A 26,012-nucleotide genomic window follows, 5' to 3' on the forward strand; every position below is an offset into this window, starting at 1 on the left:
CAGCCTAAGCAAATCCAAACAACTTTCTTTTCAAGCACTGCACAAGCAGGGACAGCTACTCAGACCTTTCTGTGCTGTTTCACATGAACAGGTATGGAGGGAAGGAAGCAGGACTGAGAAGATCTGATACCAGCAGCTCTTCCCCAGGAGACTGCAAATCCTGCCTAAGTGTCATCTGTTAAGGAAGTGTTGATTAACAAATCAGTGGCTGGTGCCATTAAACGAAGCCTGGGACAGTGTCTTGGTGTCTGAATTTTCATTAGCAGCCATGCAAAACTAAAATCACAGGCAAGGTGAGGAGGGGGCTACAATGGCTGCAGACCAGACTAGCCAGATTTCCAACAGTTTTCAGTGTAACATACTTTTATTGCACAACACAAAATTTATATCCACATTTGTCTTCTATTTTAAATTAAAAAGACAGACTGTATTTTACCTGAACTGAAAAAAGCAAAACCATAGTAAGAAATAATACACTACAGTACCCACAGTATTAAATATCACACATCAAAAATACAACACATTTGGAGACAATTCCAAACCCTGATCATTAGCATCCAGGTTGGATTTTCAAAGGCATTACGGGTTACAATGCATAGACACATACGATTTATAATTCAGCAAACCAAAATCCATTTATAAAAGTCACAGTGGAAGTGTAGGTAAACTTATACTAAGCTTGTGTAAGTAAAACGAGTAAGAACTGCTGTTCTGGAAAGCAATTTCCAGTCAGAGGACTATATGCATGAGATAACAGAATGTAATTACCCTCTGAAATTTAGCTTAGTTGCAGAAAGATAATGAAAGACTGGAGCTTTTAAAATTTGTTTGTTAAATTAAATTATGTTTCCATAGTACAAACCTCAGAATTATCTTGGGTTCTCTATCCTGTACCTGAACAACCTGAAGACATTTACAACTGTTTACCTACAAATAACCAAAGAGATCAATACAACTCCAGGTTCAGTTAAGTAACTTAAAGCCAGTGGGTTCTATAAATTGTCGAGTAAAACAGTTATTAAATGAAGACAGTGAAATAAATATCCTGTTCTGGAGATTTATTATGAGTTAAGATATTTCTACATCCTTTGCTCTCAAATCTTCTCTTACCTGCTAGGCTGCTGCATCCCAGACTTGATTAACTCTGCTTTGCCATGCAAAAATGAAAGATCCAAAGCATAAGCTGTGGCATAACGGGCCTCAGACCTCTGAACAACAATGCTGAAATCCAAGTAGTGTGACCCAGCAGCCACCTCCCCTCTTCCTGCTGTATTCCCCAGTGCAATCCCCAGCCACTGGATTGTCCCACCCACTTGACTCTATCCATCACAATATAATGGAACTTACACAGAAAAGGGATGAACACAGCCAAGGTTGGATGCGCTCTCGGACCGGATCCTCTGCCTGACCTCACATAAATGGTGATGGATGTTCCTCTGCCTCACACAGCACAAGAGTTGAAATAAAATGGGAAGAACACTCTGCAATGCAAACAATCAGCTCTGACAAGAGACTTGCCCTGTTGGCACTTCCATCATCTTCCTCATCGTGTCACCTCTCCCAGGCCATCTATAAACAAGAATGAGCAGTGAAAATAAAGTTGAGCAGGAAGGCTCCCAGGAGCTGCAAAAGCCAAACAAAGCTAGAAAATCATCAATTTTGATCACATTGGAAATTATTTTTCCAAAAGGAAAAAAGCAAACCCAAGACTGATTACACAGTTATCCTTCAGCCCATAGCAAGCAATAAACAAAGCCCTCAATCCCTAAAATACAGGTATTCAACCTGAATACCTATTACTAGAAAACAGATGTAAGCCCTTAAAAGGAGAGTTCACATTTCTTAACAGTCTTTAGACAAAAATAAAGCAGGAGAGTGAAATTAAAGGTATTATGCAATTATTTTAAAAATTAATTTATTCAGATAATTTTGTCAGTAGTAAGATTTCTATTGATCCCATGGGAACTATCAGCCACCATAGTATAATATTTTGAAAATCCCTTCAGTTTAAAACAGACTGAGCATTCACCTTGCAAACAAATTTGAGGGCGCAGCAGAAAGAAGTATTAAATTTCCTGCACACAGAATTGTGCATCTTAAAGGTAAAGGGGTGAGGATGAAGGGAGAATCCAGAGTCATTACCTCTCTGGGAATTTTCAGGCTAGACACCTCATCTCCTTATTTCTCTACACTTCATTGAACAAATGGAGATGTGGAAGAGTCTCTGGGGAGATAAACTGCAGAACTAACTCCCTTCTGATTTTTGAAAAAAAAACAGCATGTGGCTCAATGCACCAGGATACACTTGAAACAGGCTATCTCAGGTCCAAGTGGCAGGGATCAGCAACCTCACTCAGCTTCAGATTTCACAAGGAAAACACAGATACACCAAGGACCATAAACAGAAGGACTGTCTAAGCTCCCTGTCTTTCACAATACATACACTGGCACAAGCCAGCTCAAAGCAGAGTAGGGTTTAACAAAGCCATTGTTTAGAACAGTTTAAAATACCAAGATCCTTCCAAGTTTGATGGAATTTGAACAATCACTTCAGTAAAGGCCAGATTATGTGCTTCTGCAAACCAGGACATTTCTCACATGACAGATGTCTTTTGACTTGAGCCTTCAAGGACTTGTGTGAGCCTGACCCAACCCTGTGACTACTCTGTTTCACTGCTGAAGTGACAGACATCCAAGCCAAGCAGAAGAATGGAGACTGAAATGGGATTAACAAGTAACAATTCTCTTCATCGACTCATGGTTGAGAATCAACAGTCTTGATTTCCCTGTAACCATAAAAGCCATTACTTTTTTAATATATTGAACACCTCTGGGATCAGTAATTTTGCAGAGTAAGGGCTGGGGATATCTAAGGCATAAGCAGGCTTCTCAGAAAACCAATAACTCAACCCTAACACTGATAGGAAGTTTCAGGAAAGAGCATTACACAACTAAACAAAAACAAAACCTCAAAAATATCCACATTAACAAACTCAGGTATTTGCATATATTACATCATGAGGTGTCACCCAAGTAGACTTCCTAAAACTTAAAATAAAAAAAAATCCATCAAAAGGGGGTAGGCAGAACTTTCTGCTGCACTTACTTGTACTGCTTTTGCTATTCAGACAATCAAGACCTGAAAATATCCAGAACAAACCAAAGAATCCAGATGCTCACTAATACAGAAAGGAATCCCTCACTATAGGTTTGGGTTAAAATCAGCTTTAAAAAAAAAAATGCATTGAGCAGTCTCAGAAGAAAACATGCAGCACCAGGACAAGAGAGAATTTCCTAATGGCTCAAGGATTTTCCAGATCAAAGATGTTAGCACCTGCACTTTCCTCCAAGGAGGATGGAGGTTCAGTAACAAGTATTTCAGATTAGAATGCTGTGTACTGTGGTATTCAAGTTACAAATTCTGCATCAAGGTGAAAAGTCACATTATTCTTAATTTATTCTCTTTTTAACTCTTGGAATCAACAGATGCTGCACATGAACATATTTTGATGTAATTTTTGAGTGCTTTATGAAAAGGAGTAGGTATCCTGCCTACTTTACCAGTGTAGAAAAGATGCAGAAACATTTAACATGTTGAGAAATTGGCCATCACTGAATGTAAGACCTGATAGAAACATCTCCCTTTGGTCCCTGTTTAATACTACTAAGCTATGCATATATAGAGGGGATATTAAAAAGATCAGTCTTATTATGGTTTTTTCAGACACAAAGCAACCTTAAAAAAAAAAAAAAGCTAACAATTCTTCTTTTTAAATAACTATCCCACTATTACCCCCAGTATTCATAAAAACCACACTAATTACTGCAACCAGATAGGCAATCTGTGCTTTGAAAATATCTGAGACTTAAATTTAAGGAAAAAAAAAGAAGTTGGTACTAACACGTGTACATGTATATCACTTTGGAACCAAAAATGACATTTAATGAAAAGTAATTAAAGAGCAGCAGTATTTAGGCATTTAGTTTAATCAGACTGTTATAAAGTGTTGATGATATACAAAAACATCAATCATCTTAAACATGGATTTAGTAGATAAGCTACTCACATTTTTCTTGCAAATGCAGAATTTCAAAAATTACCCTACAGGCCAAGAAAAGGTAAGTCAATAATGGTATATAAACCAGTTATTACATTATAGTCCCCTGACATCTACCTGCACAACTCTTCTGCTTCTGCCAAAAAATGAACACATATTAGGCAATATCATCTAAATAACTGTAAACAAAGACTGTTTAGAACAAGTGTGGTCAATAACAATATTGTTAACTTGCACAAGTCACAGCACAGACTGTGTGTATTTAATGAGAACATGTTGGCTCAGATCCATGGTTTCTTTTTCATTATTGCACTTCATGTTCACTGTCTTCTGGAGGATCTGAAGGATGAAAACTTCAGTTAAGTTGCAACTGATTCTTACCAATTTTTACCTTTTGGTTAGGTAAGCAATAAACAGGAAAACATATGCACACTGATATTTTGTAACTGAGAAATAGCAAACATGACTGAAACAGGAATTCTGCCATCATAGCTTCTCTAGAATAATAGCAGAAAATTCTTACAGCCAAACAGAAAACCCCCAAACTGTTAAATCAGACTGTTCCATTTCTGCAAATAGTGCTGAAATTCAATCCAGAGTTATGTCCCATGTAAATACATATATGGGAAGTGGCAGAAAACAACAAACAACTCAGTAAATCAGTAATTCTCATAGAGCAATCTCTAAATAAAGTAATGCTGAAAATTCTGAACTTTGATGTCAGAGTGTACAAGCAGCCAAAACCTTATAAGCCTCAGCTTTAAGATCTTAAATTTATTAGAAATTGTAGTTTCCAGTTGAACATTCCCTAGTAAAAAACAAAACAAAACAAAACAAGGCAGCAGAGTGGCAAAGAAACAAGACAAGCTTCCTCTCAGTTTAGGGAAACTTTACTAGTCTCAGTTTGACTTAATTTTGAGTTTTCAAACACAAGTACAACTTGTAACTCAAAGGCCAATATTTAAGAAAATAATTTAAACAAAATTCAAAAGCACATGATTTCTTCCTTCCCTCCATTTCACAATTTAAGCTCTGGACTTGAAACTCAGCACTTGACAACGACCCCCTGTAAGTAAACATCTGAAAAGGGATCATTTGAGATATATGCTCAATGCAGAGAGACAATATACTAAAAATTCCTAAATTAAATATAAATAAAGAAAATGGGACAATTCAAAGAGCCCACATCTTTTTTTGCAAGACAATTTGATCATTAAGTTATACTAAAAATTGCTTCAGGTAACCGAGAATTTTATCCTTGTAATTAATAAATTTCTTAAGTGTATTGGTCAAACATTTAATTAAGCAATATTCTTGGATTAAGTAATCCCATGGAATGCAATATGCAAATATTGTTTTCCCTCTCTCCTTATTTTGAGGGCTCTTCAAGTGCAATCCTTTAGAAAAATACTGAGTATTCTGTATCTCACAAAACATTAATAGCTTCAGATGTTTAGATCTACCTTTCAGTTTTGGACATAAAGTAATTCAATTTTGGGAATTAGGAGCACAGCAATTACCTTCTGAAAAGATTGATTCTGCAATGGGTGTCTCAGTGTGGAAAGAATTCACTACTTCCATATCTAATTGGAGAAATATTTGAATATGAAAGTTGAATTCATTTTTTTTTTTCCTGATATTACACCAGGAAGGGTCAACAAGAATGTTAAAACTGAGACTTGTCTGAAGAAGATGAGGTGAAGGAAGCACTTGTCTAACTCTAGAGAGCAAAGTTAAGTATCACAGAATGTAAAAAGTCAGTAATAAAACAATAACATTAAATATTCCTCTTACTTCTGCTAATAGGAACATACATATAGGGTTTTCTCATTTACCAAAACCTTTGTAAATGACCTGATTCCATAGAGCTTCTTTTGTTTTGCAGATACTGTAAACATTTAGGATTTCTAAGGCTAAAAACAGGCACAAGTCTTCCATGAACAAGTTATTATTCCTAAAAGCATTAAGGAATATATTCCAAATCTGCTATTCCTTTTTATAACAATGAAAAAAATTGAAATATAACTTCAACAACGCAGATTCTTAATTAAAAAAAGAAATAATAGCTTAACTGTGACAATTAATAATATAGAGGGAATATGCTTTTTTCTTTTTAAGTTATCTGTTACATCAAAATTACATTTCCAGAATCTCTGTGCTGTTACTCAATTTTTGTAAAACAGGTTAAGTTGAAGTAGTCACTAAAACATTTCTAAGTGGGTAAAATTCAACCACATGTAATCAGCATTATTAGCACCCTGGCACTGTAATAATGCAGGTGAGATCTGCAATCTCCACTTTGCAGACTATGATACTAAAGCCACGGGGTATGTGGCACCTTTTAAAAGCTGTTAAGATGTTCCTCTCCCATCATTTCCATGAGGTGATTTTGTTTTGTGCCTCGTTAAGGTACCTGAGCCAACAGTCTTGTTTCAGGCTGGTTTTTCAAGGTTTCAGAGGTTTTTTCAACCTCTGTAACAGGTTCCCTTTAGCTGAGCAGCTAAGCATTAGCCAACAATTCAGCAGACTGATTCCAATATATGTTAGCAGCAATGCATTTCCAGAGACACGTTGCAAAAAATATTACAAGCAATTGTCATCTAGAAGTCCTTTTATGCCCTGCACTGTTCTGGACAAAATAACTCACCACCAAGTAATCTTGAATTCATAGATAGGACGTTTGCAGTAATAGTGATTTATCAGGTGTTTATCACACACACCAATACACTGATGATCCACTGTTATCCCTCTGTCAGACAGGTCTGTCACAATACAGTGCAGGAGATCATACACATCAGCCACAGCCTCCCAGGGGCCAAAAGATACATCTACTTCACAGTGATGTTCAAACAGCTTTGTCTCACTTTCACTCCTTTCAAAACGTAAAGAATTGAAGTGTGGGCACTCATAGGGAGTGATGGGCATCTCTTCTTTGAAGACACAGACCTTCAGTTTTGCAAATCTTGCTTTTCTTTGCATGGCTCTAAGCTTTGCTATTTCAATTATCCGTTCCAAGTGATCTAAAACAAACAAAAAAAAAGCCAAAGATGACAACGAAGCACCGGCTCAAAGAAAATAGATGCAGTTCTTTCACATGAGATTGAATTCCTGAAGTGTTTAATAAGTTATTCTTAACCTAATATTAGCAGCAAGGAGAATCTGCATGAAGCTAGATATACAGTAATTAAACCAAGCTCAGTTATCTTGTGAACTTGGTGTCCTTACTATATGCCCAAATTTACTCAATTGCAGGTCCTATGGAAGAGAGGCAGAGGCAGAAAAACCTTCTCATTTAATAATAAGCCTTGCATGTTATGGCCTAGATCCTGCTCCCTTTTAAGACAGCATAAAATCTACATCCTTGGATGCAGCAGGAACAAATCAGACACAGAAAAGCACATAGTAAACTTCTCCAATACAGTGCAATTAGTTTGGATGCTGAAAGCAAATCTGAAAATACCATGTATACCATTTGATTCATGTTAGAAGAAACAGTCAATACAACTTTGTTTATTTACCTTTGTAATATGGCATTAGGCCCAGGAAAGCTTGTCTAACTTTTTCTCCTTTAAGAGGCTGGATATCCTCTAGATTGTCTAGCAATGGTCCTATGGAATAATACTGAGCTTCCTTGTAAACTGACCTCACTCGTTCTCTTGGTGGGAGGTCACCAGATCGGAGAAAGTTAAGTATGTCTCTGCAAAAAGGAAAAAAATATTAAGTAACAAGGTCTTGCCAAAACTGTTGCAGCTGGGAAATGAGAGGAAACATAAGATATTAATTGTTTATACTATTGAAACAGTGTCCTGCCCCAGATTATGGTACAATCCAAATGTGTTCTGAAAATAATTCAAGATGAGGAGATTAAGAAATTGTCTATAAAGGAGAAACAAGAAACTGCAAAGATTGCTCTGGGCAAAGACCCATGACTATTAACCCATCAACACTGCTTGCCTTTTCTAGCACTATCACACCAATTCAAACAGAATACTAGGAAGGTTAGTTTAATTAAACATAAAACAAGGCTAAACGCATAAGAAGGGATCATCAAGGTGAAGGAATATAGCACTACCAGGAAAAATAATTTTAAATAAAAAATCTGAGGCTTATGCTTTTTTACCTATTAAGTTACATCCTGTTCAACACTGAAAACAATGTTTCCAACTGTTTAAGAAACCCAGATATATTTCTCCATTCCTTTTTTATCATAATACTGTATTATCAATAAAAAAACACTGTTGTACAAAAAAAGCTTCCTATGGAAAGCAATACCAAATACAGACTTCTTTAAAAAATCCAAATGTGATACCTTAAAGGAAATACTCTAGACAAATGAATGCACAAACTCAAAATATCACTTGTTTTTCTTTGCTATATTTAAAACTTAAGGGCTTAAGAATAAAAGAAGTAGTTTTTAAATTGTGATATACTCTCCTCCTGAGATGTTTTGAAGGCACAGATGCAAGTCACATTTACCTACCATAAAAAAGAAATGTGCCCAAACTTATTTTTATTTTAAAATAATTTTCTTCAGTAGCAACTTTTAAAATTTTGCTACTGAGGACATTGTACTTACCCAAAGTAGGTTCCATCTCTGTCAATAAAGTATCTCCCTTCAGCATCTGTTGGAATATAATGCCTTCCACTGAACATAGCAGCCAACATTGTGTCCTCATAACGTCTGAGTGTTGACAGTCTTGTGGTAAAATACATGCCTCCTACGTTTAGTGGAACAACTTCTGGAAACTGCAAAAGCAATCACATCCTCAGAAATGAGCCTTTAGCCCTTTGCAGACACATTCAGGCCAAAAAGGTTACAGCTTCTAGAAGAAACAACACAGTCTTTGCCACTGTGACAGGATTCAGTCTGACAGATGCTTCTTCCCTGGACTGTTGCCACAAAGCAGTGAAATTCAAGGGTTAACAACTGGAATATTTTGGGTGGCTTCTGGGTGTAATCAGTAAATGTTTTAAATTTTAGTTGGAAATCAAAACCAGCAGTAATCACTGGACTTTAATACCAGATATTTATTATACGTATGAATGACTCCTCTTGACTCTCTTGGGGAAAGAGAAAAAAAACCAAACCCTTTCCCACCTTTACACACCCACACACACCCACACAGTAGGAAATCCCAGGCCAGCCTTGGGACTTGCACTCAGTTGCTATGCTACCAGTTCCTTTACACTACACTACTATACACTGGGGGAAAAAAACAGTGCTTTACAGCATCTAAAATCTTAATACCACACCTTAAGATGCTTTGGTACCAGAACAAACACTTATTTTTATTTGTCCAGCCCAAACATGGATAGAAATCCTGAGTAATTCTGCCAAGCTATTTAAGTATAATTCAACTGACTTAGTTTAATTCAACAATTTAGCTGCTGAGGGCAACTGAATTGCATATCCATAAATACCTTGACAAAGAAATCCTGATTTCTTTATCCTGATTTCTTTGGCACCTGAGCAGTATGTGGTGCAATGTCTGAACCTCATCGGATGAATAGCATCAGAGAGCTCTTACCTGCTGAGGCAGCAGAGGTAGTGCTTGCCCTGCCTGGGTTGCAGTCGGAGTGGCTGGCTCTTGGAAATCATCCTCTGCATCTGAGCTCGACATGGCATCATCCGGGTCTCCACTCACTTTGTTCTGCCCCGTAACTACCACCATCCCTCTGGCTCTGCTGAGCAGGTCTGCTGGGTAGGCGGCCGTGGCAGTGCTAAATGGGAAACAAGACCCAACTGACCCCGGTGCTCTCCCCACCAGCTCCAGGGGATCCCGAGGCAGGCAAGGCACGTAACTCCCTGGCCTGACACCGCTCATTTACAATGGCACTGTTATTATGGGAAATGAATCACAGCCGGGATGCCTGAGAAACAACCTGGCAGAGGGCTGGCTCTGCAGGAATGCAGTTCGAGGAGCTGTACCAAGGTCCTACAGTCGGTGCCTGGATAAGAGACCGGCGTCCATTGGCTGCGCGGTGCAGTGTGTGATTGGTTCCCTCAGGCTTTTGCAGCAAAATGTCATTTGCTGGAGGAATTTGGGTGGCCGCTGCTCCTCTCCCACCATCGCGATAGGCGGGGACTGTCGCCTCCCATTGGCCCTGTGCGCCGGGCAACACCCGAGCTGCTGCTGCCAGCCCAGCTCCCTCCCAGGCTGTCACCTTCAGCTGGATCGACAGGCGCTGCACGGGCTCTGCTCAGCTCCAGCGTTTCCTCTGGGATGAGGAAATGGAGCTTTCTGTCCAGACAGAGAAAACAAAACTGCACTCACACGTGCGCATCTGACAGGCGGGGATTTAACTCCGCGTATTTTATGCTCCTCAGCCCCTTCCTTTTCTGCACGGAAAAAAAAATGCATAGCAACAACTACAATGTTGTCCCCACTCCATTGTCAACCAGAGAATGGGGCAGACTAAGAACAAGCTGTATTATAAAAATTATAAAAATAATAATTGAAAGAACAGAGCAGGCAAGACTAGAAGCCCTGCTGTTCTCTTTACCCTGGCTTACATAAAAAGTGCCTCTGTTTACAGGGCTGCTGTGGTGTCTCCAGTGGCATCACAACATCCTCACAAAGATATTAAACTGCTGAGGTTTTATCCAGCTCTCTGAGCCTGCAAGCTGCTTCTCTCAAATTACTATAAAATGTAAAAAGAGAAGGAATATTCGCCCAAGCACACCTGGTACATTTATTTATCAACTAAATAAATGTTTCATAAAGGTTGTTTCCATTCAAAATCAACAAGCAGAAAGTACATAAAATTTTAACAGCCATGATTAATTATTCTGCCTTCCTAATGCTGCTAATACAGCCACTATGCCCATCATCAGGCTGTTGGTAGATCTTAGCTCTTAAAGGAAAAGCTCCAAATTCTAAGTGAACCCAGAGAGAACTGGGATGCTCCTGATCAGGACAGATACTCTTCAGAGAGCTGGTCACACCAAAACCTCCCCATTCTGTGTGAGTGAGCACAGCCCACCAAAATCTGGACAGGAATTCCACATCCTGTTTAACACCCTAACAAAACCAGGTTAAGTAGGTACCATCTTTTTAAACTGCAGCTCCTTAGGAGGGTTTGTCTCAGATAAGGTTAAGTATTGAATTTTTTCTCTTTACAGGTCAGAAGTTGGACTGCCATTTCACAGTATTTTTTCCATCAGAGTAAATAAGGGTTATGGCTCCTCATCTGTCCACACCATACTAAGAACTGTAACATTTGTCCTGAAACAGCATTTGTTCTGACATCATCAATTATCAAAACAAATCAAGTATGCTTGACAGATAAACATAAATCAATGGTTATTTTGGAAGGTCCTTCTTCAAGGAGGTAAGCAAAGTATTTTCAAGAAGCAGCTTGCAGAAGCTTAATTTATAAGATAAAAAGTCAAAATTGAGTGTGAGGTTGTGTTTACTGTGAATACATTATTCATAATTGTGCTACCTGAAAGCAATGCTTTGACTGCTCTATTTCCAGTTCTCTTAAGACATTTCAGAAGTACTCAAGACTGACCAAAAATCTCAAGCTGTCCACATTTTTCAAGAATGTCCCATAGCTTTCTCGTAAATGGAACATACTCTGAACAAACAAAATTCAGCTCCATTAAGTGTATCAGAATCATGGACCACAGAATGTGTTTTGGGTAAGTTCATCCATTTGGCTCTGTACCAAAAAGGACCTCCAAAAAAACAGAGGTTTGAGAAAAAGGAATTATGCTTCCTCTTTCATAATCCTCCTTCAACATGACACCAAGGTTTAGGAAAAAACATGAGAGAACATGGGTTAATTTTGTACCTGAATAATAATAATCTTTTCCATTGGAATGTTCACACAAAGCAACCACCTAAATAGTGAGTTCAGAATGTAAAATCTCAGCCCGTAATTAGTCCAGGATTTCAATAATAAGATTAGTAGCAGTAAAATGAAAAGATTGACCATTAACAAGTTTAACCTGTTCTTTGATGTTCATTAAAAGTAACTGAAGCTCCTCTCTAGGCTTGCTTCACTTCCTGTTCATCCCTGGACACAGAGCAGTGAAACAGCAGTAGGAACAGAGAGTCTTCCTAAAAGAAAAACATAAGCTAATCAATGGCCAGTTTTCTGACATGCATTTTAGCTCATTTCATTTCATGAGGAATATGTGCCCACAGGAATACCCTCTTCTTTACCCATAAAGCACGCACAATAACTTAGGCACAAAAAATATTTCTTCGTGAAGTCTCTAATTAAAGTTACAGGGCTTGTTTTGTTTAATTAAGTAAAGGCACTCGTTTTTTAATATGTCTAGGCCAGATCAACAGATAGTCAATGAGAAAAAAATCACCAATAAGTCAAATGATTTCTAAATCAAATATTTAATTGAAGCACATGTCAGCACCATTGACTCTACCAGGAATGCTTCCTTCCAGTTAACAAGCTACCTGTCATTGAAATGGCACTGATCACTTCCCGGAGCTTTGTTATGGACAGCTCAGACACACACACACACACCAAAGAAAGGCTTTACTAAGAACTGGACCTGCAAGTTTTGCTTCATTCCCTAGGAAGTGATAGCAACCCTAGTGCTGCATTGTTTTATTTGATGCTAAGATTCTAAAAAAGCTTTTCAAGGCTTTGCCATTCTGTCAACTTTTCTCTGTCAGTTTAAACTTCTCATATATACCTTCAGAAGTTATGCTAGTGTGAGGAAAGCTGCATACCTATAAAAAAGTGACATAATGATTGCAGAGTACAAGGAAACCTACACAAACTTCTGTTCAAAGCCAGCTGATCAGAAAGTGTTTGTTTTGGGGTGATACCGATCAGTGTGTCAGGAAAGTTCTCCCTTTTTCAAGAGAAACTGGGTCCCTGTCAGGGCACAGCATGAGACAGTGACTTAGCAGTCTCTCCATAGCATCCTTCAAGAGACTCAGATGATCAAAGGTTTGTGTGAACAAAGCAAAAAAAGAGGACATCCAGTTAATGCTAATGAATTTATGTCAGAAACAAAGGAACATCCTGAAACATCCTGAAAAAAAAGGCAGGGATACCCAAGCTGCAGGATTTGTACTCTGCATTTGACCATAAAACTGAATGTACTGACCAACTCTGGTAATTAGCAAAGGACAGTGTAGAGTATGATGAAGGGAAACTTAACTTCACTGTTGCATCAGAGAGCAATGACATCCTGCCAGGAGCAGCCTCATCCCCACAGTGACCTTCTTGGGTAGGAACAGGGCAGCAGAGAGGCCTTACTGGAGGCTGCCCAGTGTGAATACAGCCTGCTCTGGCTGTACCGACAGCTGCTGCCTGCCACAGCACCTCACACCACAGACAACCTTTTATCAGCTTGAAGCAGCTTTCCATTTGCGGATGGGGCAGCACAGTCCCAAGAGAGCTCAGAAACCGAGCTAGACGCCTGAATACACCAGGTGTCGAACAAATTAAATATTAATTAGGCAGTTAATTATTAACTGTTGCTTAGCGCCTTGCCAGGTCCTTCTCCACAGTTGCCTGAAGGCTAATGGAGTTCATCAGACACGCCTTGCAGATGCAGGAGCTGATTTTCTGTGGTGTGACCGGCCCAGGCCAAGCTCCTGCCGCCATCCCGCCGGTGCTGAGGCAGCAGCTCCCCGCTCCCCCGGTGCTCCCCGCCCGTCCCAGGCCCGAGCAGCGCCTCAGGCCGCCGCCACCGCAGGGTTCTCCCGCCCCTCACCTCACGGGGTGCCGGTGCCCGCCGAACGGCGCCGCCGCCGCGCTCATGCCCCCTGCCGGGCCGCGGGGGAAGCACCTGCAGCCGCCGCCGCGTCTTCCGCGCCCAGCCCGGCGCCGCACCTCCCGCCCGCCGCCACATCTGCCGAGGGACGGAAGGAGGGAGGGAAGAAGGGAGGAAGAAGGGCCGGCACCGGGCTGGCACCGCCTCTCCCCCGCCCGCCCCGGCAAACGCCGTACGGGAGAGGAGTGGGCCCGCCCGCCCTCACCTGCTGAACGGCGGCGGCTCCGGAGCGCTGAGGGAGGGTGCGGGGGCGGCCGCCGCCTCACGTAGCACCCATCCGGGTCCCGAGCGGGCGGGGCTGCGATGGGAACAGGGGCTGTTACCTCCCCACAGCCTCTCGCCTCGGGTTTGGTTTGTTTCCCTCATCTCAGTTTATCTATGAGGGGAAACACGCCATAACTCCGCAGTTAACTATCATTCCGTACTGAATCGTCCCACCGGGAAGGGCAGGAGCGGAGCAGGGGAGCGCGGTGCCGGTGTGACGGGCGGAACCGCAGCCGGGCCAGGGGAAGGCGAGGGGCAGCACTGCCCGGGTCTGGCACTAGGGGATGCACGGGGCTCACTTTTGGAAAATTGGTAAATCTGAAAGGAATTGTGAAATTAACCTGGTTCCTGAAGGCACTTAAAAAGAGAAACAGGAAAACTAAAACCGATTCCGGAGCGGTTTTTTGGGGAGAAAAAAAAAAAAAAAAAAAAAGCGTTCTCCGAGGCCAGCTTCAGTGTGCTAAGAAACCACTGAAGGGACAGAAAATGAGACAAAAAACAGCCCCAAAAAGCCCTTACTTGACTGATAGTATTGCAGGCTGACTGAGAGGTGCTTCAGGATACAAATCTCACCACAGGCTTTTCAGGAGTAGTTTCACCCTGTCTGAACATAATTGCTTTAGAGAAACATTCAATAAACAAAAATTAGCCTTTTCCTGCAGTAAACAAACCTCATGATACTCTTTAAACTTCATCACCCAGCTATAAAAAGCAACTGTATTCAATGACAAACCTTAGAGAGGTCCAAATGTAGGATATTTAGATCATATCTTGCATCCAAGTAATGCATCAGTATCTTCAATTATTTAAATCTTAACTGAGAAAAATTAATAAAAAAAAAAATCACATTTAAAGCATTTATTTTGAAAAATAAAATACAAAAAGATCATTGAATTGTAATTGTACATGTCAGTATCATATTTTTTTAAATAAAAGACATTTGACAATTTCCACATTTGAATAAAACAAACAACTGTTCCACCAAAAGTATTTTAGGACAAGCACAGACCACTCTTGAAAGCTTTGTATATTAAAACCCATCTGCTACAGGAAAACACAAAAACATCTTCGAAGATGGAGTTTTGGAATTAAGACAGAATAACAATTTCAGAGACAGGCATTGCTTTGCATTTTTTTAAACCTTAAAAAAATAGTTGTGCAAATGTAATAGTTCTACATGAACATCAGTGTTTTGGTTTTTTTTTAAACAGGTTTACATGCACTCACAACAACAAAATTTGGAACAAAACCATTATGAAACAAATGGGGTGAAAAATTCTGAACAAAGCAGGCCATGAGCAGTGCACTTCACTGAGCTCAGTGGGACAGTCCTTGTGAGACCATTTCCATTGAAAAGGCAGCAGTCTTTTTTCTGAAGAAAAATAAAAATAAAGATATATTTGAGCTTTCAGTGCACTGTTCTGTTTTTATCCCTGACAACATTTTGTAATTACAAATAATGCATAATTAAGTGTAACCACGGTCATCTCAGAGGAGACACTGTCAAGACTAGCCACAGCCACTAAAAACTGTGAAGAATGTGCTTTTATAGCCATTATTTCTATTTGGTATGATGCTTTTGGCTATATTTAGGTGTGTAGAGTGAGCTATATTTACAGACATATAAATATCTATGCTAAGTGTTTGAAACATTACTCCTGGCTATATTTAACCTGGATACATTTTGCCATCCTTTGTTGTCAAGTTGAAAGAGTAGATAACAATCTGACAAGTGAAAGTCTTGGATTAAATACAGTAAAGTTTGCACCACTGATTTATCAGCTAGTATGGAATTTACTAAGTTTCCTACACAACCTTGCCAGTATTAATTCAACAACTAAAATACAGTGTCTTGACAATACTGGCTAAGAGACATACTGAAAGCAAGTGCTACTTATGAGGACACCTGCAGCAGTTTCCTCAATGAAAAAGATGACTAAGAGAATTTTAAAGTTTTATTATTCTGTAAGTCCACCAGGACTTACTTCAATGTGATTTTTACAAATTTCAAATCAAGATTTGTATCTTTGTATTTTTCTTATCCAGAATCTTACAGGTAATTACATATGTTGGAAAAAAAAACCACCTTAACTAAATCAAGAGGAGCAACTGAGCAGGACTTGAATGCTCTTTTATTACCTTCTGTGCAAGAAATATCCATTTTATCTTCTATTCCATAGGTTCAGTCTGTCAAATAAATAATTAAAATTAATTAGCTACTTTACAATAGAGAAAAAAATATTATCAGCACCAATGTTTGCTCTCAAAACCACCAGTGTTTGGTTACACTATTAATTTTACCTTTAGTATAGTACTAAATCAGGACACTATCAGAATCAATTTCAGCTCCAACATTAGTATTTAAGCAATGTTCTCCTACTATTTCACAAAGCTTATTTTTGCTTTTTAGATGTTTTTTTTTATTTAGTTTGGATAAATTTGCTCAGAGTTAGGTAAATAATGTAACCATACCAAGCTAACTGTATGAACCCACTTCCTGAAATTTAGCAGAATCCTATTTTGAAACCTCCCTATCACACAGAATGAAAGAGGATGTTCCCTAGAAATAGTGGACCAACTTATTTTAATGTATCCCAAGATAATTGGAAAAAACAATCAGCATAATTTAACTAATGGATACTGCAGGTGGATCAAGGATTATTTATTTTGCTAGCATGCCATCTATATGCAGTGTGCTGAATTTTAGAGACTGCTGATCTCCCTGCCTTTTTGCTGCAATCCTCATCAGCAATATTTAATTTCCTTCTGTTCTGACACACCCTATGTCTGCAGCCATATATGCTGAAGCTTTATCTGTAAGGTTGTAGATAATCTTGAGATAACCACAGTATTTGCATTTGAAAGCCTTAGAAATAACTACAGCACACTTTCTCAATACAATTTGCTGACAGTAACTTTTAAGCAGCACACATTTAAATAGTTATCTTGCCAGTAAGCTGCATAGATGTTTTGGCCAGAGTGTGAACAATGCTGTGAGCAACAGCAGACAGAGCTGCGTGGTGCCAGGCTCAGAATGGTTTCCTATTAGCTGAGCACAACTTGCAAAAGCAAGAGAACTGACTGCTTGGAGAGTGAAAGCAGGCAAACAACAGTAAGAGAGCAAAGCCCACACCAGAGATCACACAGATTTATCAGAAAGATTCAGTGTCCACAGCAAAAAGTTATATTCTGGAAACATGAAACAGACACTACAGCTATTGGACTTTACTGATCCATGTTAATTTTATCTTGCCACGAGACTTCCTTTCTATTGTCTTCTTTGGCTGGAACAAAAGAAACCAGTTTTCCTTTTTAATAAATTATTTGTCATTTGAACGAATGGAATAAGCCAAAATGCTCTGTTTGGTAGGTTCTGCTGTGTACTCTTCAATCTCTACAGCTAACAAAAGTCATAATCAAAGAGTCCTTTGGCATCCTAAGTCAGAAAACTTGTGACCATTAGTGTGTCAAGGACAATGGCATTTCAAAGGTACCAGATAAGGAACGAAAATCTGAAGTTCAATAGCTCAGACAAGCTCTTATCATCTCTAGCTGCCTATTCCGTTACAATCAAACAGAAAAACAAATTTATGAAGTGGTTTTTAAAGACTGGTTGTGTAAATAACTTGCTGCTACACCTGCAAAAAGGAAACCAATCCAATACTGTACCTGTGGCACTTCTTTAAGAAAGTCAGGAAGCTGAAATTCACCTTTATAGACCTGGAAAAAACAAAACAAAACCAAAAAACCAGTACATTACTCAAAGTTAGCATTCACTAGTGTTTGAAATACTAAAGAGTTTAAGGGGGAAAAAAGAGAAAAATTTTACACTTTTGGAGTATAATATTAATTCTGAAACAACTCTGTTCATAGGAGCAACAAGCAATAAATATCCTCAAAACTTACCAACAGCCACAACAAACAAGGGTTTCCACTATCTGACCAATTAGGGAATAAATTGGCAACACACTGTCTTTTCTCTAGAGGATGCTTTTTAAAAGCTGTTCCCTTCTGAGATTACACTGGAATACATTCCAAAGGAGGGGGGGAAGTATGCTGTATTATTATATTATTTTAAAGAAGAAGACAGTCAAAGCTTTACCATCCTTTCTACTGAACCAAAAAGACCAAACACCCTAATTTTTTGTAGTCTTGTGCAGCTGTAATAATATAAAAAAATCAAAAGCCATGAACTTGCTTAAAACAAAACCAACAATAAGGCCATAAAATGGGAAATGTGGCTACCCAGAGTTTGTAAATTACATCAGAGGAAGAAAATGCAGGAAGTCAAGGGATGCTTAGGAACAATATCCATTTTCTTCACTTTCCTATGAACAGATGAGCAGCTTATAAAGAGGTACTGATTTTGTCCATTCATTGCAGGGGCCCAGGACTGCAGCAGGGTCAGCTCCCTAAGAACCAGGACCCCACAACAGGCTGCAGCTTTCCACCCTGGGACTCACATGGAGTGGACTTGGGAGGTGGCAGCTCTCAGTATTCTTTTATCACCAGGCTAAACATAATCCTAACAACATATCCCAACATGAGAACAGGAGTTATTATAGACATATATGGCAGAACTCTTTTCCTTACAGTACTCCATGTTTTAAAACAGAAAGGCTGAAGCAAAATGATAGGCACAGCTCTTATTTATATTCAGCCAGAGGGTGCTGTCATTCCCATGGAAACCTTAATGAAAGCCACACTGGTCAAAAATTCAGCTTATTGTGGCTTACTGGAGCCTAGATATACTATAAATATTTATAAATGAAGGAGAGTATTTCATATTTTCAGCTTCTAACTGAGGCATAAAATGCAGGCTCTGTTCTAGAGAGCAGAAATGGAAATTACAAATCAACAATAGTATCACATCAAAAAATGCTACTGAACAACCTAGGCAAGGTTCAGAAGAAAAAGCAGTATCATTTATTAGACTAGTGGTGATGTTGCATAAAGCAGACAGGATTCTTCACATTTCCTGGCAAACCACTGCAGTCATTATCTGGGAATTCTTAAAAATAGTTCATCTAGATGATGATGATGATACATTGTGACCAATTCAGAACCAGAGTGACCAAAATGACATTTGATGACATTTGTCTCTTTGGAAACCTCCTCCTTTCCTTCTCCTGCAATTATGACTTGGTTTAGGTTTTTTATTATATATCTAAAGCTAAAATATACATCTCTTCTGAAAACATTCCCATTGTAACACTCTTTGTAGGACCAGCATTTACTTCTAAACAAGTGGATTGTGAAGGGTATTCACCCATCAAGAAAAACAGTGACACTGATATCGTAGCCTGGAAAGATAGAAAAGTGTTTCAGGGGCATTTGATATGATATTCACATGAAATATCACCATGTAAACACCACAATTTATAAAGGCAATTCTAAGCAATGAATTCTAAGCAATTCTTCAGCAAAGCCTTTGACACCGTCCCCCATAGCATTCTCCTGAAAAAGCTGTCAGCCCACAGCTTGGACAGGAGCACCCTGTGCTGGGTTAGGAACTGGCTGGAGGGCCGGGCCCAGAGAGTGGTGGTGAACGGGGCTGCATCCAGTTGGCGGCCGGTCACTAGTGGTGTCCCCCAGGGATCAGTATTGGGCCCAGTTCTGTTCAATATCTTTATCGACGACTTAGACGAAGGGATTGAGTCCATCATCAGCAAATTCGCAGATGACACCAAGCTGGGAGGAAGTGTGGACCAACTCGAAGGCAGGAGGGCTCTGCAGAGGGACCTGGACAGACTAGAGAGCTGGGCCGATTCCAACGGGATGAGGTTCAACAAGGCCAAGTGCCGGGTCCTGCACTTTGGCCACAACAACCCCATGGGGAGCTCCAGGCTGGGGACAGAGTGGCTGGAGAGCAGCCAGGCAGAAAGGGACCTGGGAGTCTGCATTGACAAGAAACTGAACATGAGCCAGCAGTGTGCCCAGGCGGCTAAGAAGGCCAATGGCATCCTGGCCTGTATCAGAAACAGCGTCACCAGCAGGTCCAGGGAGGTGATTCTTCCCCTGTACTCAGCACTGGTTAGGCCACACCTCGAGTACTGTGTCCAGTTCTGGGCCCCTCAGTTTAAGAAGGATGTAGAGGTCCTGGAACAGGTCCAAAGGAGGGCAACCAGGCTGGTGAAGGGACTCGAGCACAGGCCCTATGAGGAGAGGCTGAGAGAGCTGAGGCTGTTCAGCCTGAAGGCTCAGGAGGAGACCTCATTGCTGCCTACAACTACCTGAAAGGAGGCTGTAGCGAGGTGGGAACTGGACTCTTTTCACAGACGACCTTCAACAAGACAAGAGGACACAGTCTTAAGTTGTGCCAGGGGAGGTTTAGGTTAGATATTAGAAAGAATTTCTTCACGGAGAGGGTGATTAGGCTATGGAATGGACTGCCCGGTGAGGTGGTAGATTCTCCGTCCCTGGAGACATTTAAAAAAAGACTGGATGTGGCACTCAGTGCCATGGTCTAGCAACTGCTCCGGTGGGTCAAGGGTTGGACTAGATGATCTCTGAGGTCCCTTCCAACCCGGCTAATTCTATGATTCTATGATTCTAAGATGGCCCAAGAAGGTTAGGTTTAAACACACAAATGTGCCTCATTTTGGTTCAGAACTGACATTATCTAGAATGCTAGTTTTGTCAAGATTGAGACTATGTAGACACTGGTTTAAATCAGTTCCAAAACCAGTAAGTGGCCACTTTGGAATCAAAACCCAGGGATAAACTGCAATCCAGAAAAATCTAAAAAACAATGACTACATCTGCAGCCAAAGAAATTAAGAGGCTTCAGATTCAAAACGATTTTCTGACCAATTTCTAAATCTACAACACATTATTCAGAAAGTGGCAGCAGAGAGGCATAGCAGGAATGGTTTCCAGTCTAAGCAGGAATTCTAAATTTGAGCAGAAATGGTGTTTACCATTTCTAACGGAATTATTTTGCAAGTCCAAATGAATTTCCAAAGGCAGGGGGGGAAGGGATTTAATCGGTTCGTTGTTCACTGCTGGCAGTATTCAAGCTATTCTATTTAAAAAGACAAAACACATTCTTATAGCCAAACTAAATGCATATTATTTGCAAAAAGAGATGAGAAAACAAGTTTCACATCTAGTTGTATGAGAAAACCCTTATAAATACAAAAGGAAAACTTCAGAACAGAAATGTAACTCAGAAGTGTAACCTATAATTCATCTTCAGAGAGGATTAAAGCATTCTTCTTCACCCACTTTCAAGCCTGGATTAGAAATAGTCACATTATGTTTAGTTAGTTCCAGTACACAAGGATAATGGGTCTTTTTGTCTAAAAGTTAAGCTGCAACTAAGTATACTTGGGCTTGGTACATTTTCAAAACACCAAAGTAGGAGAATACAAAACTGCTGATGTTTATTGTGGAGAAAAAATAATGGGGGGCAACAAAAGCAGACCAGACCCCCTTTCTAAAAACAATCCTTTACTGCACAGTGCATGGAGGTTCCTTCATCTTGCTCTTCCAGACTTCCCTTCACTTTTAAGGCAGCTTACAAGGCTTACACAACTCCTCACCTCTTTGATGGAACTGCCAAGAAAGGGGATATGTGAGATGTAAATATTTACCCAGTAGGAACAACACAGGGAGTAAGGTTTTAGAATGTCTGCCAAAAGGCAGTTTGTAACCATACCTAATTTTGTATTTTGTTTGCTAATAGCTCTGTGTGCTTTATTCATCATACATATGCATAATTGATTTTTTAAAAATAGAAGATATCAGCACCTCTGGAGAAAAAAACCAAAGCAGTTGAAAATTGATCTGGAAGAAACACCCGTGAAGGAGAGTATTAAATTTAAAGAACACTGAGAAAGTTTGTGCTGTTGGTTGTCACAAGACAGATGAAATAAACCCCCCAATTTTGGTTTTAAATATCAGACAAAATGCTCACAAAGCCAAATGTCTTTGTTCTTAATTAGGTTAACCAGTGGAAAATGAGATGTACTGCCTTTTTTTCTAAGCCACGTGAGCAGCACACACCCCCAGGTACCCATCTTTGAGAAAACAACATTATTCTGATGTATTGGTACAAATATGCTTCACACCCTTTCTCATAGATTGCTTCTGTCTTTAAAGCCTCACATGCAAAAATCTTGAAATCATGATTGTTGTGGACATCTCAACTCTTAACAGCAGGAAACATTTCCTCACAATTTAAAACAGGCACAAAACAGGAGTTAATACATCTCCATTTTTTCCTCTAAATGTTACTGCAGAAAATACCATCAAGAGAACACGAAAGAGAGAACAGCTTTTGGGTCTGATTAGAAGAAGCCACATGTACTTTCAACAGTCATGATGAAAACCATAGCTGCTTCTATAGAGTTCTGTACACTTCTGTCTCTTGATCTCTTCAGGGCAAGGAACGTAACTTCATGAAGAAGTTAAAAGAAATGACTGGACTATGTATTCCAAGCACACAAATTCATTTAGTGGTAAGGATGTGCCAAAGAAAATCTGATGTAATATGTTACAGATGTGAAAGGAAACCACTTAGCCAATCATAACAGAACAAGAAGCCAGTTTCTACTGGGCATAAGTCAGAATCTTGCAGTTACAAGCTGTTCTCCACTTTTTTGTTAAATCACTGACAAACTTTTACACAAGCTCACAGTATTGATAAGGACTTATCAGACACTCTTCTAACATGGAGTGATTCCACTTTTGTAATATATCATATAGTGAGTGGGCTACCAGTCCAGACAGCTTAATTATTTGCATATTAAGACTCTTTATAGTTACAGGATGCTATTTTCCTTTATGTTCAGGATGTAAAATTTGTTAAAACTCTAGGCAAAAAAATTATATATCTGTAAGGAAGGGACCCTTGCAACCATTATAATAAAATGGAGACCAGCAACAGACTTTAAAAAAAAAAAATACTAGAGCACAATTCTGAAGTCACTGAGTAACTAAAACTGGCTCTTGAGGTCACACACAGACATCTGCTGAATAGTGAAGTATTTGGACCTTGTTCTCTCTGCTCTGTGCTCCTTAACCAAGACAAGATAAAGTGCCCTAAAAGATAATATTGTCAGGCCTAACATAAAGCAGATAAACAGAAAGTTAGATCCTGCCAGAGATGTGTCATTTCCTAACACCACATAGCACTTGGAGACAGTCAGAAGAGAAAGTTACATTTCATGCTCTGTTGCTTCTTAAAATAGAACCAGAACTAAAATTACAAAATTACTGCATTTTACTTTTTTGTGCTGTATTATAGGAGCACTGAAAAAACAGCCTAATAATTTTTGTGTCCTAAGCAGGTAACATTAAAGTGAGGAAATCAAAATTTCAAAGAGCACATTGCTTTCCTTGCACTATAAAATTCTTTTAATCATACAAAAAGAATTCATCTAAGCAACATGAGCTAATTTGTTTGTTTAACATATCTGATAGCAATGAACTAGATGTCAAAGTGTTGTTCTGTCTTTAGGTGGAGCCAGAATCTTCCCTGCCAGTAACTTCCATGGTATGTACAGGGCTTCCACCCTATTAAAACTTCCACAAGAAATTTAAGCCAACATTACATACCCCCCACAAACCTGCTAAACTTCCCCGCTCAAGCCCAGACCAAAAAGGAAAGAATAATAATAATAATAATAAATAAATCAGCTCTTCCCCCTTGCTGTTGCTTTCTACGACAGGCAATTTCCTTCATTTGAATTGCCAGCTCACACCATATTAAATGGACCAAGAAATGACAACAGGATCTGAGTAGCAAGTGCCAGATAAATTAACATCATTCAGGTTTGTCACTCTAAGGGGTTACTATACTAACACAATACAGATCAGCTTCAGAAGTCTAAACTTTGTCTATTTTCAATGAATAAAATTCAAGTTCTCTGCTCAGTTTAAAGTTCTGAGACCAGAAACGTAACAGGACAGCTTCCAACACAAAGTGAAGCAATAAACAGTTACAAGCAAGACTGATATAATCTTATTGTGTACTGAAGAGTAACCTTGGAATGTTTTTATTTGGATAGCTTCATTTCCAACAATATATGAATTTAAAAAATCTATGAAAGACTATCCCACATAACATTTAAAAAGGGAGAAAGAACAAAAGTAGTGCTACAGCAATTTACAGATTCAGCAGCTAGGAGTATGCAATAACACACTGGACTTGGCAAGTGCTAGTTATTGAAGGCTGGAAAAAAAATAAATAATATTTTTTCAAAACAAATTATCTATGCTCCAAGCATCAGTAGCAAGAAATAAATTAGCATTTGTTTATAGGATAGAAAGGGAATCCTGCAGACTGCTATCCCTGATGGGCTAAACTGTTCACACTTAACAAACAGTTCCCTCTTTCTCCTCCCTGCCACCCACACTTTCTCCAGACACCTTGAAATCTTCTGAAATATCTGCTCCCTGTCTCTAAAATAATAATTTTAAAAGCCATGGGGAAAAAAAAAAAGTATTTTTCAGAAGTGAGTCAGCTGCCACTGATCACCCACCAGAATATTATTTATCTCAAATTATGCTTGGTTTCAGGCCAAGCTCAGTGGCCAGCATTTGGCAATTTACCACACAAGATATTCAATGATCTGGAAGCCACTTCTGGGACTTGTAGAGGGTGTTGAGCCTGCAGAATTCAGCAACCTAAACAGCAAACCCATCCGGGAGTTGGGAAACCTTTAATCTTGAGACCCTAAGAAGTCAGGACATCAGTGTTTCCATAGTCACAGAGAAAGACAGAGGACCCAGTGGTGTGAGCAGGGATTTGTTGGGAACCAGCTGGGAGGAAACAAAGCAAAGTGAGTGGGGAGAAATTTAAGCTCTCAAATGCAAACCCAAACACTGATTTAATGCATCATTTTGAAAGGCTCCTTGGGGTACACGGCATTTGAGAACCTCGTGTTTCTCCATTTTCAAAAGGAATATAATAAGTTTTCAAGATTAGCATCTTTAGTAAATTTGCTTTTTTCTTTTTGGACTGTAGTCTAACTCAGGACATGACCCTCATTTTATCTAGAAGAACCATAGATGCAAAAGTAATTCTGTTAAGAACAAGTGACTAGGACAATATATATACTGGGTACTACAATAAGTAACTAAGTTAAAATGCTGGGGTGCAAGTAAAACCATTAAATTAAAACAGCAGTCAAAATATGAACAAGTGCTCCATATGTCTGCAATATTTGTATCAGCTATTTAACAGAGAACTCCAGTTTTCCAGGGCTCTTTTTAACCTTAGTAAACAAACCAATTATGCTTCAAAGCAAACTTGTCAAAAACCCTCAATGCACTTCAGCCTTTTAAATTAACCTTTATTTTTTTTAAAGGTATGCTTGTGGTTTTGTCTATTACCCAGGTTTCTCTCTTGCATTCTAATCTGAAACAGATTTCAAGAAGCTCCCCAACAGTAAGCAACTGAAACCCATACAATTTTTACAACTCCAACTGAGCTTGCCATATAGGTAGAGGCTTCAGAGAAGTCACCAGATTTAAAACATATTTAAATTGTGTTAGTAAGAGATGACCCACCTTAAATTATTGCACTACAATACAGATTTGGATCTGAGTCATTCTTTTATTGTACAAAGGGGTGAGTGTATGAGGATTTTGTTTTCAAGGTTCCACGAAGTAGTACTGAACATTTTTTTTTAAAGGGGTGAAAAGAGTTTGTTTGTGAGCCTCTTAAAACCAGTAAGTACCAGTAAACCTATCAAATGCTAACCACTAATCCTAGCAGAGAACTGGAGTTACCTTCTCCATGCTGAGGTAACAACTGTTGAAACAGTCACCCTGCCATCCTTTAATATATTTACTGATCAACTGTTTAACAAAGATTTCCCAGGGAGGGCCTCTAAAAAGAAACAATTAAAAAATGTTTAGAGACTCCACAAAAACATTTGTTTCATCAGTATTTAGCCCATCAGCATACTGATTTTTTTAGTATT

The 26,012-nt window shown here is 39.2% G+C and overlaps 2 protein-coding genes across 5 annotated transcripts in view; both read right to left on the reverse strand.

Moving 5' to 3' along the window:
- Positions 1-484: 484 nt before the first annotated feature.
- On the reverse strand, positions 485-13,820 carry KCTD7 (potassium channel tetramerization domain containing 7). 3 transcript variants are annotated; one of them, XM_030462591.1, is made up of 6 exons: positions 13,756-13,820; positions 12,013-12,124; positions 9,587-9,779; positions 8,635-8,804; positions 7,577-7,755; positions 6,064-7,078 (listed from the first exon to the last, which is right to left on the reverse strand). In XM_030462591.1, exons 3-6 carry the CDS (start codon positions 9,728-9,730, stop codon positions 6,702-6,704), a joined length of 870 nt encoding a protein of 289 aa, XP_030318451.1. In that variant the 5' UTR covers positions 9,731-9,779; positions 12,013-12,124; positions 13,756-13,820; the 3' UTR covers positions 6,064-6,701. The 3 variants fall into 3 exon arrangements, with proteins under 3 accessions (XP_030318450.1, XP_030318449.1, XP_030318451.1); XM_030462590.1 differs by lacking the exons at positions 12,013-12,124; positions 13,756-13,820 and adding an exon at positions 485-1,569 and having other exon boundaries at positions 6,706-7,078; positions 9,587-10,249; XM_030462589.1 differs by lacking the exons at positions 12,013-12,124; positions 13,756-13,820 and having other exon boundaries at positions 3,978-7,078; positions 9,587-10,249.
- A 2,398-nt stretch (positions 13,821-16,218) lies between these two features.
- The window catches only part of TPST1 (tyrosylprotein sulfotransferase 1), a 35,284-nt gene continuing 25,490 nt past the window's right edge, over positions 16,219-26,012 (reverse strand). For both annotated transcript variants that reach the window (XM_030462573.1, XM_030462574.1), the window contains 2 exons: positions 17,749-17,799; positions 16,219-16,266 (listed from right to left, as the gene is read on the reverse strand). In XM_030462573.1, coding sequence (XP_030318433.1) covers positions 16,249-16,266; positions 17,749-17,799 — 69 coding nt within the window. In that variant the 3' untranslated portion in view covers positions 16,219-16,248. The remainder of the gene's footprint in view (positions 16,267-17,748; positions 17,800-26,012) is intronic.

This window comes from Calypte anna, chromosome 19, assembly GCF_003957555.1.
Source record: "Calypte anna isolate BGI_N300 chromosome 19, bCalAnn1_v1.p, whole genome shotgun sequence".
Classification (NCBI taxonomy): Eukaryota; Metazoa; Chordata; class Aves; order Apodiformes; family Trochilidae; genus Calypte; species Calypte anna.